The 20,302-nt window shown below is 48.8% G+C and overlaps 1 protein-coding gene across 10 annotated transcripts in view; it reads left to right on the forward strand.

Annotated features, from left to right (window-relative positions):
* Nucleotides 1-20,302, forward strand: part of Myo10 (myosin X) — a 212,046-nt gene that overhangs the window by 159,368 nt on the left and 32,376 nt on the right. For 9 of the 10 annotated variants that reach the window (XR_007588420.1, XM_050120457.1, XM_050120458.1 and 6 more), the window contains exons 20-27: nt 9,507-9,631; nt 9,739-9,853; nt 11,517-11,623; nt 13,217-13,444; nt 14,112-14,160; nt 14,744-15,628; nt 16,672-16,795; nt 19,403-19,646. Coding sequence is in view for 9 of the 10 variants with exons in the window: in XM_050120457.1 (XP_049976414.1) it covers nt 9,507-9,631; nt 9,739-9,853; nt 11,517-11,623; nt 13,217-13,444; nt 14,112-14,160; nt 14,744-15,628; nt 16,672-16,795; nt 19,403-19,646 (1,877 nt within the window). In the remaining variant the exon portion in view is untranslated. Of the gene's footprint in view, nt 1-7,522; nt 7,801-9,506; nt 9,632-9,738; nt 9,854-11,516; nt 11,624-13,216; nt 13,445-14,111; nt 14,161-14,743; nt 15,629-16,671; nt 16,796-19,402; nt 19,647-20,302 lie in introns of those variants that run through there. The other variant, XM_050120463.1, reaches the window with a different exon arrangement.

The raw sequence follows: 20,302 nt of genomic DNA on the forward strand, positions 1-20,302 counted from the left end.
AGGGAAGGAAGTCTACAGTAGGGTCAGGGTCTGCTAGAAGCAGGAAGCTGGAAGAGCGAGGTTGGAGGAAGAGCTGGGGTGGAGGCTAGGCGGGCATTCTCATGCCTCAGGGAAACATCTGACCATATGTTCCCTGTGTGGTTTTCAGGCCCCGTGTGGGGATTGGAAACCAGTACGTGACAGGGAGACAATAGTGGCTAAGGTCTGAATGTGTGAACGTCCCGTGGGTACAATGAGAGAGGAAGACTGGCTGCAAACACTGGAGGCCTGGTAGGCCTAGTCCTTCCGAGCACTTACTGTTCTGTGTGGGCACTCCTTCTCGGCTGTGTGAGCACCCCTTCTCGGCCGTGTGTACGCCCCATCTCGGTCGTGTGTACCCCCCATCTCGGCTGTTTGTGCACCCCATCTCAGCATGTGTGCACCCCATTTTGTCCGGCCCGGCTTCTGTACACACTTAACAGAAGTTCCCACAGCTGTGAGCACTGACAACGCTGTGTTTCAAGGTTTATTTTTAAAGAGTTGCTGCAACAATCTTTTGTGGTGTTCCAGAAACTAAATGCAGAATTGTTGGGAAAGCTGCCATGTTTGAGAAACACTGTTTCTGTCCTGAAAGCCTTTCACGTGGCGTGTTTGATGCTGGAGGAAGGTCCCCGTACCCGATGTTTCACGCGCCTCGCTGGTTTTGCTGGTTCACGTTCTTGCCTCAGCCTTCCTCCTTGTTTGATCGGAGCAGCTGGTGAGATTGTTCGTCTGAGAGTTTATCTAAATGTATGAACCTTGTGTTAGAAACTAAAGGAGAATGATTTTAAACTTGATGTTTTCTTACCCCGCGAGCTTTTGGGCTCTGTTTCATCAGGAGATGCATGATGTGAGTTGTGTACAGAACCTAACACGTTCCAATAGCTGTATTGAAAAGTATAAAGAACATTAACTTTATAAAGATGATTTTTAATAGCATGTATAGCTTTCCTGCATCCTGATTCTGGGCCCTACCCCTGAACTGTGCCTCAGTCCCAGGCATGGCCTTTGTTCTTGAACTCAGAAATCGGCATTGTGGGTGCATGTGCACATGCGCGTGTGGGTGTGCTGTGTGTGTGGTGTATGTGTGTATGGTGATCAGTTCAGTGCTGGTGTATAAGCTGGCCACAGGAAGACATCGGGCAGCCTTTTTATCTCTCCCTGCCTTATCTTGAGACAGTCTCTCACTGAACGTGGAGCCAGACAGGGGACTAGTAAGCTCAATGATCCTCCTGGTCTCCTGCCCCCCCAGCACTGGGGTTGTGGGTGCACTTGACCATGCCCAGCTTTTTATATAGGTGCTGGGGATTTGAACTGAGGTCCCCATTCTTCCCAATCTTGTACAACTGTATTCCAATAAAACTTTATTTATATAAACAGGCTATACTTTGTTAGCCCCTGCTCTAACTAAAGTCACTGTCTCAACTGCAATGTAATCCTTAGATTGGGTCTCTATTTTTAGCTACTCCCAAAATAGCCACTGTGGTGAAATTCATTCAGGAATACCAGGAAATAAACTCTGCTGTTGTGTAATGCATGTTTTGATGCTGCAGGAACACCCCATCCCCTTTCTGAACTTACGCAAGTGTGGCTAGCTAGGGCCTTAGCAGTCACTCTGTCCGACTCTGGCAGGCATGTGCTCTGTGACCCTCGAGAAGGAATGGCATCTGTAAAACAGAGATAGCGGTGACGCCTATCCAATAGAATCGCTGAAATTGGTGCCTGGGCACCTAATCCTCGAGACGTGGTAGCTTTCGTTCTGGCTGCCATTATGAATAGTTTTGATGTTACTTTTGTCCCTCTTCCTCCTAAATGCAAACCAATCCAGGTGCTGGAACAGAGGAGGGTCCACTTGACAGTGACCCACAGCGGATGGCTGTGGCACTCGCATGGAGACCACTGCAGTCTAGGAGAAGGTCCACAGGATCCGTCCCCAGGGACTTGGTACTCAGTGACACATGGCAGCCCCGCCCACCTCTGGGGATGGGGAGAGAAGAGAAATAAGCAAATGATTGCTTACCTGCAGTATTTTGGAAGTTGTAGAACAGCATTTCCCAGATGGTCATCTCTTACATCACACGCTGCACTTGTCATTGTAGACAGTAACTTGTGCAGACTGTGAGATACATGCGTGCGCAGAGGGGAGGAGAGGTGACCCATGCACAGGGAGACCTGGAAGCATCCAGGATCATCTCAGGTTGGGTAGGTGAGCTTCACCTGCAGCAAAGACAAGTGCATTTGCTAGTTGAGAAGCAACTAGACTTATCTGTGGTGTGGAAAAATATAGGTGTGTGTCCTTCCATGAAAAGGGGGATTGGAGCCCTGTTTCAGGGTCCTTGAGTGTGAAGCTGCCCCCTTTGTCTTCATCGTATCCTCGGTTTTCCTTTCCCATCGCAACACCCGGGTTTGTGTGGCTCTGGAGAAAGTGGGCAGTTCCAAACTCAGGACAGGGTTTCCTGTGTCGCAGTACTAACTCACCTGCTCTCCTCCGTGTGAGAAATTCCCCTAAGCTATAACCTCCAGCTAACTCACAGCTCCAGGTGGGCCTCTCTGTCACCTGTGGCTTTCTGTTCTTACCTGGGGAGACTACCCGCCCCGTCCATCCATCCATCCATGGGGGGAAATGAACTTCAACCCCCCCCCGTGTGAAAATTAGCAAGAATACAACAGCTATATGAAACGCCTGTCAGCCTTGGAGAGATGATGGCAGCTGAAAACAGGAAAGCTTGTGGCTGACTGAGCCAGCTTTGGCTTTTGCCTGTCAGCGGCAGGAATAGCAAGATCAGGAAGACTATATTGGTGACCTCGAGTTTTAGAGTAATTTAACATGCCTGTGGTATTGAATCTCTAAATATCAAAAGACAAGGCTGGCTCGTGCCCACAGTTGAGGCGGATGGTGTTCTGTCTGTCCGACAGTGGCAGACCGTGACTGCAGGACAGCAGAGGAGATGTTAGCACAACTGGGGTTCCTTGTCTGGCTTCTGTAGCCATTGGTGCTCTAGAGGTCTCCTGGATCTCCAGAGCCTGGCCGCTCTGTCCTTTGCATTTTTAGCAGTTGGGTCCCAAGCACCATCTAGGCTGGACCAGGCAGGGCTGGCTTGCGGTGAGTCTACAGAGGTTGGCTTCCCTTGTGGCTGTGTGGGTGAGGCCTTTCATAAATTTTTTTCAACTGATTAAAAATGTCATGTTTACATGATCTCATAAATTATCTCCAAAAAAGGAAGAAGTGATTCAATTTGGAAATAAATTATAATCCATTAATAGCACAGCCTAAGAGGGCAGCTGAGCTGGTAAAGCGGGCACTAGAGGGGAGGGCATGGGTCCAAGAGGGCAGCTCAGCTGGGAAGGCTCCTGACCTGGTAGCAGGAGGGTGTGGGTTCCGTCTCTAGAATCAGCTTAGAAAGCTGAGCCATGCTAGCGCATACGTGTATTCTCAGCACTAGGCGGCAGGGTGGGGATGGGGGGTGAGGCTCCCTAGGGCTCCTTGGCTAGTCTGTATAGCCTAGCCAGTAATCTGTAGGTCCAGAACACAAGTGAGTAGACAGATGATAGACACACTTATAGACAGACAGACAGAAGTTCCAAAGACAATAAACTCACTCGGTTTTCTTAGATTTACCAGGTACAGATGGAATCTTTCTTTACCGTAGGCAGATGGCACACGCTGTGTTTGTGTGATGTGTTTGACCCAAGACTGGGTCACATTTGGAGGCAATCCGATTTAGAAGTGTACTCACATCTGTCTCTGGTCCCACTGTGAAGCCTTTTCTGGTTCTCTGCCCCACATTGCCAGGTCGCCTGATGTCCTTGTATGTAAATTCCCGGGGCAAATGTTTGCCTACTCATTATTTAACTAATAACTTGTTCTATGATAGTTCATATTGCCTTCTTATTTCATTTTGAAGAAAAGATTTGTTTTCTTCTTTTTTTACACATTCTAAGAGATGTTGCTATTTTGTTTCTTCTGTATTTGACTGAATTCCTTAGCTACAGTTAAGCATAAGTGAAAACTGTTTCATCCTGTTCCGGAATGCAAACTTTCTCTTACCTTCACTCCTTAGGGGTTTTTAAAAGCCTACTGGCCTGCTGGGCCTTCAATGTCCTTTCTTATATTACTTTCTCACTGCTGGGGCTCAAACTTAGACCCATGAGGGTGCTTGGCAAGTGCTCCACTGACCTACATTCCCAGCTTCCTCTCTGCTGCCTTGCCTTTTTAGATAGGGTCCACTGGATAGCCCAGGCTGGTTCTACCTTCAACTCCCCGGCTCAGACTCCGAATTATAGGCATAACTACCATACCCAGACTTTTATTTACAGTTTTTTACTTGGGTTTTGTCGTTTTGTTTTGCTTGTCTTTGAGAAAAGGTCATACCTGCTGCAGCCTTAGCTGGCCTGGAAGTCACCAAGTAGACCAGGCTGACCTTGAGCTTGTTTGATCTTCCTGCCTCAGTCTCCCCAGTAATACTAACTACAACACACACCACAACCAGCCAATTCAGGCACCGCGTGACTGACTTGCTGAAAGCACACGTTTTGGTGGCTTTTAAATTTTTCACAGGTGCTCAGGCAGCTATCATCAAAGTCACCGTTTGGACCACATTTACTATCCCAAAGAGAATCTCCTTTTCTCCTCCCCAGCTCCCTGGTCAGTCCACTTCTGTTTCTGTAGAGTTCCTTCTGCTGGATGTTTTGTCTGAATTGAATCATAGAATGTGTGATCTTCTGCGATGGACTCTTTCACTTAGCATGACTGTATGGTAACGTGTTGGTATAGCATTGCTCGTTCTGGGATAAAATATGTACAGTCAGCCCTTTTATCCTTGAGTTCCTCGACTATGGGTTTAGGGAGTGGAGAGATGGCTCAGCAGTTAGGAACACTTGCTGCTCCTGTAGAGGACCTGCATTCAGGTACCTACCCCATATTCGACGGCTCACAACTGCTGTCATTACTATTGGGATCCAGCACCCTCCTGGCCTCTGTGGGGACGGGCATGCAAGAACATGGTGTACATATATACACATGCAGATAAAACACTCGTACACACAAAGTAAAATAAATAAATCTTTTTTTAAAAAAGGTGGACAGTGCGTGAGGCATAATACTTACGGTTGTCCCTCTGGCATCTAGTCACATATGTGCATGCACATACGTTCCTCATACGTGTGTGTATCCACGCAGTCATGACCACACACAAAGATGTACTGTTCCAGAATGTCTTTAAAGATAAACTCACACGGAGACCTGTTGTCTGTATGACTAGTTCCTTCTCTAGTGCAGTCTGGTCCTTTTCCCACCCTTTTTCCTCAGCAGTCTCCCTGCACTTACACCTGCTTTGTTTTTCGTATGTGTCTTGCCTTGTGACCAGCCACAGGTACGGCCAGTTTTGCAGGAAGGGGGCTGTCGATTTTCAAAGAGCACCCGTGGCTGGAGCTTTCAGTCATCTCTGCAGAAGGTGCCACCGCTTCTGGTGTGCTGGGGTCAGGTGGCCGCTGGCCTTCCCATGGTGGGTGACTGCCTCATTTTGAGTGTTGTCCTTTGATCACACAAAGGTCCACACTTGGCCTCTTCTTTTGAACCCAAACAATTTCGTCCTGAATGTTATGTCCCTGCTCAGCCTGGGTCTCTTCCCTGCATCTCGTCTCTGCCCCATGTGAAAACTAGACCATGGCAGGCGGGTTTTTTTGCCCACTCCTTTGTTTGGGCTCCTCCTTCCACTACAGCCAACCTTCCTCTTTGGCCCTTGTGACACCAAACTGGTGCAAGCCCATGTGGTGCCCGAGGCTCTTTTTTTTTTTTCTTTCTTTTCATGACAGGATTTCTCTGTGTACAGTCCTGGCTGTCCTAGCATTTACTCTGTAGACCCAGCTGACCTTGAACTCACTGAAATCCATCTGCCTCTGCCTCCTGAGGGCTGGGGTTACAGGTGTGTGTCGTTCCCCGCTCCCCAACATTTCTTCCATCCCTTCCTCCTTGGAAGGGTAGGTACATCATTTAAGAATGAGCACCCGGGGGCTGGAGAGATGGCTCAGCAGTTAAGAGCATTGCCTGCTCTTCCAAAGGTCCTGAGTTCAATTCCCAGCAACCACATGGTGGCTCACAACCATCTGTAATGAGATCTGATGCCCTCTTCTGGCCTGCAGGAGTACATGTAGACAAAATATTGTATAATAAATAAATAAATATTTAAAAAAAAAAAGAATGAGCACCCAACAATCTCTAATCCTTAGCTATTTGACCAGTTATGACCGCTGCTCATTGATAGAAGGACCAAAGCTGAGGACAGCACTAATTGTTTAAAATTATCTAGAAGGCAGTTTGACAGCCTGACCACTTAGACTTACTTAGTGGTAGTAGCCTCCCCCCCCCCACGCCATATCCACCCCCCAGGGCCTTTGACCTCCCCAGCCTTGGACCTTTGCATTCATACGTCAGGCATGAAATTCCCTCCTGAGAGCATAGCAGTAATGCCACTAATGACCCGTAGGTTCATCTGGATGAGTAAGACCATTCTTGTCTTTCTGTTTGTGTTTGCTGCAGTGCAGACTTAGACTCTCTGTTGTATTATGTGTGTGTGTGTGTGTGTGTGTGTGTGTGTGTGTGTGTGTGTGTGTGCCACCTGTGTGTGTATGTCCTTTCTTCAGAGTGCGCATGTGGAGGCCAGAAGTTGACTTCGAGTAACTTCTATTCATTTATGAAAGGGGCACACCTGTAGGTGGAATCCGTTCTCTGCTGTGTGTGTTCCCTGGATCAAATCCCGGTGCAAGCACCTTTACTGGGCCAACTCAGGGATGCACCACCGCCTTATTTTTGAGACAAGACCTCCAACTGAAGCTGGCTTTGGACTAGACAGGCTAGCTACTGAGTTCCTAAGATCTGCATGTATACGAAGCTCAGCATCAGGGTTCACAGAAGTGTCACTGTGCCCAGTTTTTACAGGGGTGTATCTTTGTCCGCAGACCATCTTTCCCAGTCAGTGGTGACACCCATGGCACCCTTCCAAACGTCAGAAACAAAATTTTTCTTTGTAAGGACAAAATTTAGCCCCCACTTGTGACTCTTCCACGAGCCCGAATGACAAAAATCTTGTACATAGTAGGTGTTTCGTAACAGTGCAGTTACTGACTTCGCTAGGGCTGCAATTGCCGGGAGTTAGAACGGCTTCTTCCAAAAATCCAGTCTATTTGTTCCCATCAAAACCTGGCTGTTAGAGCCCCGCAGGCAGTCTTTGTTGCGTGCAGCCAGGCCGGGAGAACTGGTTACCAGCGAGGACTAGCAAGCATTAGGCAGGCTTTGAAAAGCAAAATGCTTCTTGTCCAGCCTCCAGCTGTGACATCTTTGAAAGTTAAATTCACCAGAAAAGGAAGTTGCCACTGAAAAGAGAAGCACCAATGGAAAGCCTGGGCTACCCCCTCGTGACCACCGTAGGCGGGTTGCCCAGGGCGACAATCGGCCTATAGAGCCCCCTTCCCCTGGTTAAATTACTGGGAAGGGGCCGAGGCACAATGGCTGTGGGAGTCTGCAGAAAGCGGCAGCTCCCAGCATCCCTCACTCCCCTCGCAGCGCTGTATCGAATCCTAGAACCACACCACACTAATTAGCCCGGAGTGGAAAGGGTTGTCATGGTGACCGGGCACTTTTTTTTAAAGCCCAGGAATGGTGTTCATTATTGTTCCAAGTCTTTAGCTGTGGGGAAAAGGTCAGGGTGGCAGTCGTTTTCCGTATGAAGTTTGGCCCGAGAGCCTAGCAGAAGGTGGAATGTCCCTCGGAGACGCAGGAAGATGGTGAGTGCTGATCGCGGTTCAGAGGGGCGGCCCCTGGAGGCCTATCTTTTCGAGTGCTCTAATAACGTGGGTGCCAGGCTAAGGAATTATGTGGAGGAAGAAGGTGACAGGGCCAGAATGTGGGTCAGGGACAGCGATAACTGGAGGAGGAGTGCTAATTCTCACTTCTTGGAACCTCAGATGACGCCAGTTAAAAGTTTCTCCGCTTCCACTGAATGTATTAACAAAATTGAAGGTGTCTGATAGTCTGTAAATACTTCACTCTGTAAATGCACTCTGTACTATTCTTTGTAGATCATTGCTGCTCAAGTTTTGTTTCTAAATCTGTCAAGCTAGAAGCGTGACAGCCAAACGCTTCCAGCGCAGCTACTCACCCTCACACTCCCAACTTTAACCCAGAGCTAAAGTGTGTCACGGGGATTTGAATTTCAGAGCCTTTTGCTTTTCTTCCTTTTCTAAGGAGAGTTCAAATGCAGAGACTAAAAATCCGAGTCGCCGGTCCCTGGCTGCTTGCCCTAATTTGTTGGCTACACTCTGTTAGAATACTGCTAAGTAAAGACAACCTGACCACAGTGTTTGTGTAAGGCATTCTTGAGAGGAGTCTGCCTGCTGGAGATGGGGGCAGCTGTTCCATCAGAGGGATTTGCAGTGTGTGTGTGTGTGTGTGTGTGTGTGTGTGTGTGCGCGCGTGCGCGCCCGCTGTTGTCTTCATTTTAATTTTAGTTTTTGAAGCTGCAGAATAACCTGGCTTTAAGCCTACTTTTGTGTTCATGACTAATTGTGTTTTGTTTTGGTTTTTTTTTTAAGGGTTAGAGAGGAAACTACTTTGTGTTTTTTGGCCTTTTCCACAGTATGGCTGGTTTTGGTTCTTTTATTAGACTTCTATAGGATAACAGCATACAAGTTAATTAAAGGGACTAGGGGCCTGGGTTAGAAGAATGGATCACCGTCCAAAAAGCTGCAAGTGGGAAATGACCCGCTTTGCTTTCCCCTGAAAAAACGATTGTTCCAGCGGCAGAGCCAGCTGGCAGCTGTGCAGACGGGAGAGCAGACACCCGAGGAGGTGCCTTGGCTTGGCTTTCTGTCTCATCTCTGTGTCCTTGGGATCACTCTGGGGGAACTCGCAATCAGTGAGGTATTGGCCTCGCCGACGCGTGAGTGTGTATGTGTGTGAGAGAGAATCTCCGTCCTGTGTGTTCCTTATTGATTACTGTATTTTTTTTTTCAGCTAAGAAAATATCTCTCGCTATCCTTAAATAGAAGTTTAACAAAGAGAGCTGTATTCAGAACTGTATTTACATAATGCCGTGGACTTTAAAACGGTGACAAGTCAACTTTGAGGTGTATTTGTGACATGATCAAGTGTTTGAACATGGATATTGATATTTTAAGGGATTGATGGTATCGTTCAAGGTGTAGTAACGGTATGGTAGTTATGTTAAACTGTCGTATATATGCTTAACGTTTTACTAATGAGATTAAATTGGCAAAGGTATGAGGGGACAGTAAAGAGACTGGTGGGCGCAGCAGGCTTGGCTTGGGACTGGGGAAGCTGGTGATAAATCCACAGGCATTCATTTTCTGTTTTGTATTTTGTGTCGGTTCAAAATTACAGTGTGTATATGCACACGAAACAGCAGTGAGGGTGGCCTTGTGAGCGCCGTGTCATCTAACGATCCCATGTCATCCCATTGTTCACGGTTTAGATGCCAGACCAGTTTGATCAGGCGGTGGTGTTAAACCAGCTGCGCTACTCTGGGATGCTGGAGACCGTGAGGATTCGAAAAGCAGGATATGCTGTCCGGAGACCCTTTCAGGATTTTTACAAAAGGCAAGAAGGAGCTAAATGGAGCCTCCCTTTCCTCTCACCCGCCCCACCTCTCTCTCCAGAAGGGGTAGGAGAGAGCAGAAGGTAACACCGCGCGCCCTCTCTCGCAGATACAAAGTGCTGATGCGGAGCCTGGCCCTGCCTGAGGACATCCGAGGGAAGTGCACTGTGCTACTGCAGCTCTACGATGCCTCCAACAGCGAGTGGCAACTGGGGAAGACCAAGGTAGAATGGCGGGAAACCGCCACACCTGCCCTGGGGACTGGTGATGTCCATAAGGTGTAGCGTTCCCAGACACTGCTCGGTGGTTGTTATTAACATCCTGATGTGGGGTGTGTGTGCATGTGTGCGTGCACGCACACATACCAGACAGTCAGGAATGCTGATTAAATGAGACCCTTGCGTTGTGAATCTGCAAGGCAGCTCCCAGCACCTCGGAAGCGAAGCCCCAAGGTCTTCCAGCTTGAATCTGAATGCTGTGTGTGTGTCCTCTTAGCCACCACAGCAACTATTGGAGAGAGCATGGAACCCTGTGGGGTGCCAAAACCTCAGCCGAGAACAGGAAAAGCCAAGCCCACATTCTGCCTTGCTGCTGGAGCAGAGGTCCTTAGCCCCTTATTCCAGATGAGAGCTGGTACCTTTACTGAGAGAAAGCCCTCATGTCTGCATCTTTTCAAAACTGAGAGATACTAATGCTAAAGACCCATATGAGATGCAGTTAACTTGACCAGCATTAGATTAACGAGACCCTTAACCAAAATGAGCCTGGAAGGACCTGCAGTTTTTTATTCATTTCTGAACCTGGTGTGTGTGTAACCCCTGAACCAATACGCTTCGTTTCCAACTTCAAACTTGGTAATCAGAATTACCGAGGGTGGGGGAGGAGGGGGCTTGAACTGAACTCAGAACCTCATCCATACTGTCTACTAGGCTCTCATTGCCACTAAACTATGTTCCCAGATCCCAGAATTTCTTCCTCACCCTCCTTTAAAAAAAAAAAAATTAAGCCAGGCAGTGGTGGCTCACGCCTTTAATCCCAGCACTTGGGAGGCAGAGGCAGGCAGATCTCTGTGAGTTTGAGGCCAGCCTAGTCTACAAGAGCTAGTTCCAGGACAGGCTCCAAATCCTGTCTCTAAAAAAAAATTACTTTGTTTTTAGTTATGTGTATGGGAGTATGCCTATGAGCACAAGTGCCCATGGAGGCCAGAAGATGTGGGATCCTCTGGAACTGGGAGTTATGGGTAATTGTGATCCACCTGATCACACTGGAAGAACAGCAAGCGTTCTTAACCACTGGGCCATCTCTCCAGTGCCCCGAGATGCTTTCTTGGTATCAGTACTTTTCTGTACGTGTAAACTTTTGAAGCCAAGATACTCTGGTGGCAGTTGCTTAGCAGGCATGGAGAGAAGGTGGCTTCCCACAAGATAGCAGAATTATGATGTTTCAGGACTCTCCTGAATTCACTCCTCGGTGTCTCCTCTTTCTCTGCCGATCTCTGTGTCTCTTGTCACTCAGATTCAGTCTAGGACCAATGCAGGTCTGTGAGCTAGTAAGTGTGCCCTGGCGACAATGACCTAAGTAAGACATTTGGAACTTTGGTGGCCATCTGACTGTCCCTTCATGCCTGTTGACTGTAGTAATAACAACAGAAGTGGGACTTGACTTTCTGTCTGCCCCTTTTTGTTTTTCTTTTCATATACCCTTGTTGGATTTTAGAATGTATTGGTCTGTGGCAGGTGAGCCGTGTAAAATGCCCTGTCCTGAAAAGCCCTATTGTGGGAGTTTGCAACAGACGGCAGTAAAGGATAAAGGAACGGGTGCTGTCCCCAGATGTCTCCTTCTGCAACCGTGTTCTTTTCCCCTGACACGTGCCTCCCTCGTGGGCAGGTCTTCCTTCGGGAATCCTTGGAGCAGAAACTGGAGAAAAGGCGGGAAGAGGAGATTAACCGCGCAGCCATGGTGATCCGAGCGCACATCTTGGGCTACTTGGCGCGGTAAGAACCCCACCCACGGGAGGGGCATGAAGCTGTAGAAGGGCTGTGACCCCCAGTGGAGTGGTTTGTGGGAGGGGAGAGGTACCCGACATCAGATAAGTGGCCGCAGCAACAACCCAGTAAGCCTGACCTGGACAGAGCGCACTTCGAAGCCTCACGCTTGGCTCTGCGGCATATCCTGAAACCCCTGGGGTGTGGCGGTGTCCTTTGGCACTGCTACCTGAGGGTGTCTCTTATGGCATTTCAGATTCTGGAGTCTTCTTATTGGAATATCTGCCTGGTCTCTACTGATTGACAGGCAGAAACAAAAATACTCCAGAATCTAAATATTTTTTTACTGTGTGAAACATTGACCCCTCCCATATTTGTTCATATATGATAAGCATACATTCTGCCTATGAGCTATATCATCCCTAGACCCAGAAATCGGAAAATCTCTTGATTTCATTTTATTTTTTTATTTTTTAAAATATTTACTTATTTACTATACAATAGTCTGTCTATTTGTATGCCTGAAGGCCAGAAGAGGGCACCAGACCTCATTACAGATGGTTGTGAGCCACCATGTGGTTGTTGGAAATTGAACTCAGGACCTTTGGAAGAGCAGGCAATGCTTAACCACTGAGCCATCTCTCCATCCCTTAATTTCATTTTATGTGTATGGGTTTGTTGCCTGTATGTATGTCCTTGTACCATGTGCCTGCGGGTGTTGTGAGCTGCTGTATGGGTGCTGGGAATTGAACCCTGGTCCTCTGGAAGGGCAGCCTGTGCTCTTAAGCGATGAACCATTTCTCTAGTGCTTGAATCTAAAATTTTCTAAGCTTCCTATTAGCATTCAAGAAATTGCAGATTTGAGGTTTGGGGATGAAGAATTCTCAACTTGCCTCGCTTTGTCTAGAGACCCTTTCTCTCACTGCTTCTTTCTTTCATGGCTGTTTAATTTTGCTGTTTTGTGAGAAAATCTTACTATGAGCCGTGGATGGTTTGGAACTCAGTGTTGGTCAGCTTGGCCTCATGCCCAAGTGCTGAAACCCCGTGCCTTTAATCCCAGCAGAGGCAGGCGGATCTCTGAGTTCAAGGCCAGCCTGGTCTATAGAGCTTGTTCCAGGGACAGCCAGGGCTACACAGAGAGACCCTGTCTCAAAATAACCAAAACCACCACCAACAAAAGCCATGTGCTACCAACTCTGCCTCATGGTCATTTGGTCAGGTGTACTCTGCAGGCCACAGGAAGCCCTTGGCTATTCCATTTCATGTGGTAGCATTTTGTTTTCTTGCCTTCACATGAACAGCAAAACATATGGGATCTTCTTTGGCTGTGTTCACCAGCCTGTGGCAGACTGCTCAAAGTTGGTCTTCGGGTTACTTGTTAATTTAGCCGAGATAATGATAGGATTCTAGCTTTCTTTTGTTTATTATCATTCTTTTGTTTCTCTTCTGTTTTGTTTGGGCCTAAACTTCCTCCTCTGCCTGCCAGTCTCCATAATGAGAATCCGGGCTTAAATCTGAGTGATTTCCTTTTGTCTCGTCCTAACGTAAGCTCATCTGAATAGCCCAGAGCCTCATCTCCTACACGGCCGATCTCATTTGCAGGAAACAATATAGAAAGGTCCTCTGCGGTGTGGTGACGATACAGAAGAACTACAGAGCCTTCCTCATGAGGAAGCGATTTTTGCTCTTGAGAAAGGCAGCCATCGTCTTCCAGAAGCAACTCAGAGGACAGCTGGCTCGCCGGGTTTACAGACAGCTGCTGGCTGAGAAGCAGGAGCAGGAGGAAAGGAAGAGGCAGGAGGAAGAGAAGAAGCGAGAGGAAGAAGAAAGGTATGTGCTTGCTTGGGTGAGACATAAGGGGACCTTGGGAATGTCACCCACCCCTCACGGGTGTCAGGAATTCCCAGGGGACTTGGAGAGCTCCTGTGAAACAGTAGCTCTTGACAGCCCAGAAGACTCAGGTCTGTGAACAGTTCTCTTTATACACAGAGTAAATACACCCATCCGTGTGTGTATGTGTGTGTGTGTATGTGCGCGCGCGTGTGCATGTGTGCGTATGCAACACACAAACAAGCATACATGTAGGTGTGTGATGTGGAGGGCAGATGTCAGGGAGCTTCCTCAGTTTCTCTCTGCTACCACTGAACCGGAAGCTTACCAATCTGGAAAGGCTGACTGACCAGCGAGCTCCATGGGGCTCCTTGTTTCTGTTTCCTCCGACACTGGAATTACAAATATGTACCGCATGCTTGGCTCTTTGCATGGGTGCAGAGGATCTGAACAGAGGCCCTCATGCTTGCAGTGAGGACCTTACAGACTGAGCTGTCTACTCAGCACTCTTCCTGTTTTTTAACTGGCAGAGATATTTGGGCTTAGCAGTCAAGTGCTTGCCTAGTATCCAAGCACCGGCACTGCCAAAAAAAAAAATAGTCCCATTGAAAAACAGTTTCGGAGATTTTGGTTTTCACCAGCTGTTTTTCTTTTCCGTTTTTTTTAGAGAGCGAGAGAGAGCACAAAGAGAAGCCGAGCTCCTCCGCGCCCAGCAGGTAAGGACCAGGGCTACCTCTGGGGCTCTTTATGTACTTCCTTCCTGCAGCAACCCTTGACACTGGGGTTTAGAATGGAAGTCAAGCGGGAGGTAGCGGAATAACAGAGATGCTGGGGAGATGCTGCTGGTACCCGCCCCTCCCAGTGGTGCAGGGCTTAGAGAGTGCTTGAGATTTCAGCGTGAATAGTACGGTCTGTCTGTAGTACGGTATCGCCCTGGCAGTGCCCTAGGATGCCATCACATTCTGTGCCATTTCCAAGGCTTGGTTTCTCCTGAGGCCTCTCCGTGACCGACTGGCCGCCTCACTGTCCTTACACCATGCTTGGTTCTTGATGTGTCTTTCCTGGTGTTTGTTCCGCTCTCCACTTTCATAAAGACACCATTCATATCTGATACAGGCTCACCTCATTGACCCCTCGCCATTTTAATTCAATCACCTGATTAAAAGCCCCTGGTCCAACTACAGCCATATCCTGGGTGTTAGGGATAGGACTTCAGCATGTCAGTTGGGTGGGGCTAGAGTTCGATGTGTGTAAAGGAAGAAGGTGCTGATTCTAAAACCCATCTTCCCCCATGTCCAGGAGGAGGAAGAGAGGAGGCAGCAAGAACTTGAAGCCTTGCAGAAGAGCCAGAGGGAAGCGGAGCTGACCCGGGAGCTGGAAAAGCAGAGGGAGAACAAGCAGGTGGAGGAGATCCTCCGCCTGGAGAAGGAAATCGAGGACCTCCAGCGCATGAAGGAGCAGCAGGAGCTGTCCTTGACCGAGGCCTCCCTGCAGAAGCTGCAGCAGCTGCGGGATGAGGAACTGCAGAGGCTGGAGGACGAGGCCTGCCGTGCTGCCCAGGAGTTCCTGGAGTCCCTCAACTTCGACGAGATCGACGAGTGTGTACGCAACATCGAGCGCTCCCTGTCCGTGGGGAGCGAGATTTCAGGCGAGCTCAATGAACTCGCGGAGACGGCCAGCGGCCAGAAGCCAAACTTCAACTTCAGCCAGCCCTACCCCGAGGAGGAGGTGGACGAAGGTTTCGAGGCTGACGACGATGCCTTCAAGGACTCGCCCAACCCCAGTGAGCATGGCCACTCTGACCAGCGAACCAGCGGCATCCGGACCAGCGACGACTCCTCGGAGGAGGACCCTTACATGAACTACACGGTGGTGCCCACCAGCCCCAGTGCCGACAGCACGGTGCTGCTTGCTCCGTCCGTGCAGGACTCTGCCAGCTTGCACAACTCCTCCAGTGGGGAGTCTACCTACTGTATGCCCCAAAACAACGGGGACCTGCCCTCCCCCGATGGCGACTATGACTATGATCAGGACGATTACGAGGACGGAGCCATCACCTCCGGCAGCAGCGTGACTTTCTCCAACTCCTATGGGAGCCAGTGGTCCCCAGACTACAGGTATTCTGTGGGCACCTACAACAGTTCTGGAGCGTACCGGTTCAGCTCGGAAGGGGCCCAGTCCTCGGTGAGTATCTGTCCTCTTGTCACTGAGAGTGGAAGTGCCCCACCATCTACCACACTGCTGCATTCAGACAGGACCCCTAAAGATGTCAGTTGTGTTCTTAGGGAAACTCTTCAACTCCTTTCTCTTTCAAAATGGGGTCAGTGCGGAGCCCAGAACTGACCTTCATCCAAGCCAGCTACAGACATACCTGGCTTAAGCTGGCCCCAGAGTCCCTTGTATTGAAGAATTTCCTGACCATAACTTAATAGTCCGTACTAAACAGTGTATTTCTTATCATCTTGATGAGGGAGGAATGTTCTTTTCATTTTCTGGGTTTTTTATTTATTCTTTTTTAAGTTTTCTTAGTTTTTTTTTTTTTGGTTTTTCGAGACAGGGTTTCTCTGTGGCTTTGGAGCCTGTCCTGGAACTAGCTCTGTAGACCAGGCTGGTCTCGAACTCACAGAGATCCGCCTCCCTCTGCCTCCCGAGTGCTGGGATTAAAGGCGTGCGCCACCATCGCCCGGCTCTTAGGTTTTTTCTTTTTGTTATGTATTAAATACTGTCTTTACTTTCTCAGACTTGGCCATGTTTTTGGTATAACAACTTAAAGAAGAGTAACTTTGGCATGGCTCGATTAGAATGGTACCCTTAAGTATCTCCTCCTGCCCTGTTTTTAGAGGCTGGGCTTCTCTGTATAACAGCTCTGGCTGTCCTGGAACTAGCTCTGTAGACCAGATTGGCCGTGAACTCACAGAGATCTGCCTGTCTCTGCCTCCTGAGTGCTGGGATTAAAGGCATGGGCCACTACCTCCTGGCTAAACATCTTTTTAGCGTGGAGCCTTCAAATTGAGGTCAATTTGTATTGTAGGTATCAGGTCAGCTCACGGCTTGACCCTAAGGGCTGAGTACTCTGTAATTCTGAATTCCTCAGATGGCCCCAAACTGTGATGGCCTGGATAGGGAGTGTGCTCCAGTTATGTTGATGTTTAGCCGGTGGGTGTTTTCAGGGCTTGCTTCCCACACCCTGCTCACCGCTGCCTCTCCCTCTCTGTCTCCTGGTCCAGTTCGAAGACAGCGAAGAGGACTTCGACTCCAGGTTCGACACGGACGACGAGCTCTCCTACCGGCGAGACTCTGTGTACAGCTGCGTCACTCTGCCCTATTTCCACAGCTTTCTGTACATGAAAGGTACAGCCCACAGCCCCCGCACCCTGGGTTGGGGTAAAGCTATGGAGAATCAGTCAGCACAACCCTCACCTGTCAACAGTGACGGGCCACTTAGGTGAATGAAGAACCCTGGGTCGCGTTGGGGCAGTGTGGCTGCTACTGCCTGATGAATGTGGCCTTGACTCCTCTGAATTGGTTCCGGGTGATAGGTCAGAGTTTGCGAGCGTGCAGCGTCCGTTTTTCATCCCACTCTTCACCTGTCTTGTGTCACCTCTTTCTCACTCACACTCAGATGTGAACTCGGTCACTGCCGTGAAGGCCCTGGGACCGAGTTTAATGAAAACTCCGCTCTGTGTCCCTCCTCCACACACACAAGACCTGGAACATAACTGGAGCTCACACCTGCTGCACCATGAGATTTTTGGGCATCTCTTCCAGTTGCTGTTCAATATCAAATGTGCTGCACTTAAATGTTAAGCATCAAAAAACCTGGAGGCGCCTACCACTTAGGAACTGTTTTAATTCAGGATCATGTGTGGTGCTGGGTTCTCACACAGAGTCAAGCACAGTGAGAAACCAGTCGTCATCGGGATTGGCTGGCAGATTAATATAGATGGACTGTTTCTTGTAGGGTCCTAGGCTGGGGTGGTGGGGAGCGGGGAGTAGAGCACGGGGCCTCGGAATGACAAGAGAAGCACTCATCCCTGATTCTGCAAGCCTTGCTCTGCTGATTTCGCTATCAGCAAGGATTTTGTTATATCCAGCCCTTTTCTTCCCTGCCCGCTCACACATGCACACACAAATTCGTGTGTGTCCGCCTGCCTGCCTTTTCTAAAACATGAGTCCAATGACCATGTTCAGTTATTTCAGTTTTCACTGTGAGCCAAATATCTGCAAAGTGCCCATAAATTTCCTGCCGGGTTTAGCTTGGGGAAGACTTCTGTTGCCTGAAGTCACTGTTTGGAAAGATGAATGCTGGGAAATTCCTAAGACACTTAGCACTCAGCGAGTGTTGACCAAGCAGGAAAGTCTCAAGGACGTGGCCCCCTGCACGCCTGAGTGCAGTGGACACAGCAGGGAGTTTCCTAGGGCCCAATCCTAAACAAAGAACTATAGGAAACTAGCCACACTGAGTAGAGGCCCTGTCCTCTCCAGGGAAGAGCCTCCCTGTTGGTTATCCAATGCCAAGTGGTCACCCTGAAATCATATACATACAGTCATGTGTTCTGAGCAGAAGAGCAGCTGCAGGGAGGCCCGCACAGCGACTACTATTGACACATTTGACTAAGATTTATCACTTAAAGATAAAGCGACAACAGAACAGCCTTGTGCTGAGGTTTCTTCCGGGCCTGTTTTGAACGATGAAGATTAAAGTCACAAATCAGAACAATCATCATGCTTCGTCGTGAGAGTCCTTGGCAGGTTTGCGCAGAGAAACAGCTCTGCCTTGGCTTAGTCACCAGCCGTCTCAGCCAGCTGAGTGGAGAACTTCCAAAGTCTGAGGAGGGAGAGTGGGTATTTTTGTGGGGGAAGGGGCTCTCTCGGCTCTCCATTCGCTCCAGGAAAGGGTCTGTTAGATGCGTTTGCTGACTGAAGAGGAAGACATTGTTGTTTGGGCCTTAAGTCTCCATGTCATGTGTCCCTGGCTTTGGTCACGGTTTGATCAAAAGAAGATAGTATGAACCGTTTTATAGTGAGGGGTAGAAATAGGTTGTGTTCTCCCATGTGCCATTGTGAAAGACTTCTGAGTGTGGCTAGTAAGGTGCCAGTTGCATATCTGTGAGTGAACCTGGCTGCCAAGGTCACCTCACCCTATGAAAGATAGCCATGTATGTATTCTCCTTATGTTATCTCAGTTCAAGAAAGTTTCCCGCCAGGCGTGCTGGTATGTAGTGCTATTTCCTCTACTCAGAAGGCTGAAGCAGGAGGGCAACATTGGCATCGGAATGAAACCCTATCTCAAAATAAAGACTGAAAAATGGGGTGAGCTGGAGTGGAATATACCAGCTTGCTTAGCATGCATAGGTACCTGGGTTAGACCCCAGTCCCACAGAAAAAGAACGGAAGGAAAGAAGGCAGGTAGGCTAGATCCAGTTCCACCTGCCCCTTCTCTCTTTCCTAGTCTGACGCACGTCCCTCTCCATGCCTGCTTGTTTGTGATAGTCTCAGCTTGTTACCTCTCACCTATAATCCATCTTCAGGTGATGATATTTTTCTATGAGAAGATACCATGCCCAAAACACAGTATTTTCATAGTCTCTAGATTGAGACTCCATCACGAGTTCTAGAACTGACAATGCTTGCTCCTACATCTGCCAAGTAAGGGGAGATTGACTTCTCTGGGGCACTTCAGAAATCATTCCTGGGCCGATGATCAGTCACGGACTACATTTATGTGGGCTGCTTAAGGAGATTTCTCAGCTAACTGAGGAGGAGCAACATTCTAGGATGTCCCGTCTTTGCTGGATGGTCTTCTGTCCACTGGACAGAAACCAGAAGCCCCTCCTCCACTCTGGAAGGGTCTATGAGTGCCTGTCAGCTGAGGCAAGGCTCAGAATGGGCTATAGGTTTTGTCGCTTGGTTTTATTGACTCCGTAACCCTTTCCCTGCTCCTTCTTGGGGGAACAGGTGGCTTAATGAACTCCTGGAAGCGCCGCTGGTGTGTCCTCAAGGATGAGACCTTCCTGTGGTTCCGCTCCAAGCAGGAGGCCCTCAAGCAAGGCTGGCTACACAAGAAAGGTGGAGGCTCCTCCACGCTGTCCAGGAGGAACTGGAAGCGGCGCTGGTTTGTCCTGCGCCAGTCCAAGCTGATGTACTTTGAAAACGACAGCGAGGAGAAGCTCAAGGGCACTGTGGAAGTCCGGACAGCCAAGTATGTTCCTGCAGCCTGGCTTCTGGATTGTACTGATGGGCATGTGTTTTCATTTTTGAAAGTGTGTGTGTGTTTGCACGCACGCTCATGCATGTGTGTATATGGAAACCAGACATCAGTGTGGGATGCCATTCCTCAGAAGCTTTCCTTCAGAGATAGTCTGTCATTGGGGCCTGGAGCATTGGGTTGGGCTGGCAGGCCAGCAAGCCCTAGGGATTCTCCTGTCTCCGCCTCCCCAGTTCTGAGATTGCTAATGTGTGCCAATGCGCCCAGTTCCCAGTCCCCACACCACCAACAACTAGCAAGGAAAAGGAAGCACTGATAAATAGCACAGACACAGAAATACGCTGTCAAGGTGACCGCAGGCCATGTGAGGGATCTAAAGGAAAGATAGGCTATGCCTAGGGCTGTAGTGTGGCAGTTCTCTCTGTTCTCGTTGACACATTTTATGTAACCTTTGTGTGTGTCCCCAGCCCACGAGTTCTCTGCAGCAGTGGGCCAGCATAGGTTCTCAGACAGACTTAACAACTCACTTTAGTGGGTTAAATTGTGAAAGAACTAGGAAACGAGGTAATCTGTGAATCATTTATTTTTTTTTATTTGAGGTTAAATTATACCCAGATGTTGATTTTCACTTGGAAGATAGACCCTTGACT

Source organism: Alexandromys fortis, unplaced genomic scaffold (genome assembly GCF_014885135.2).
Source record: "Alexandromys fortis isolate MF-2015 unplaced genomic scaffold, M_Fortis_MF-2015_v1.1 scaffold_191, whole genome shotgun sequence".
Lineage (NCBI taxonomy): Eukaryota > Metazoa > Chordata > Mammalia > Rodentia > Cricetidae > Alexandromys > Alexandromys fortis.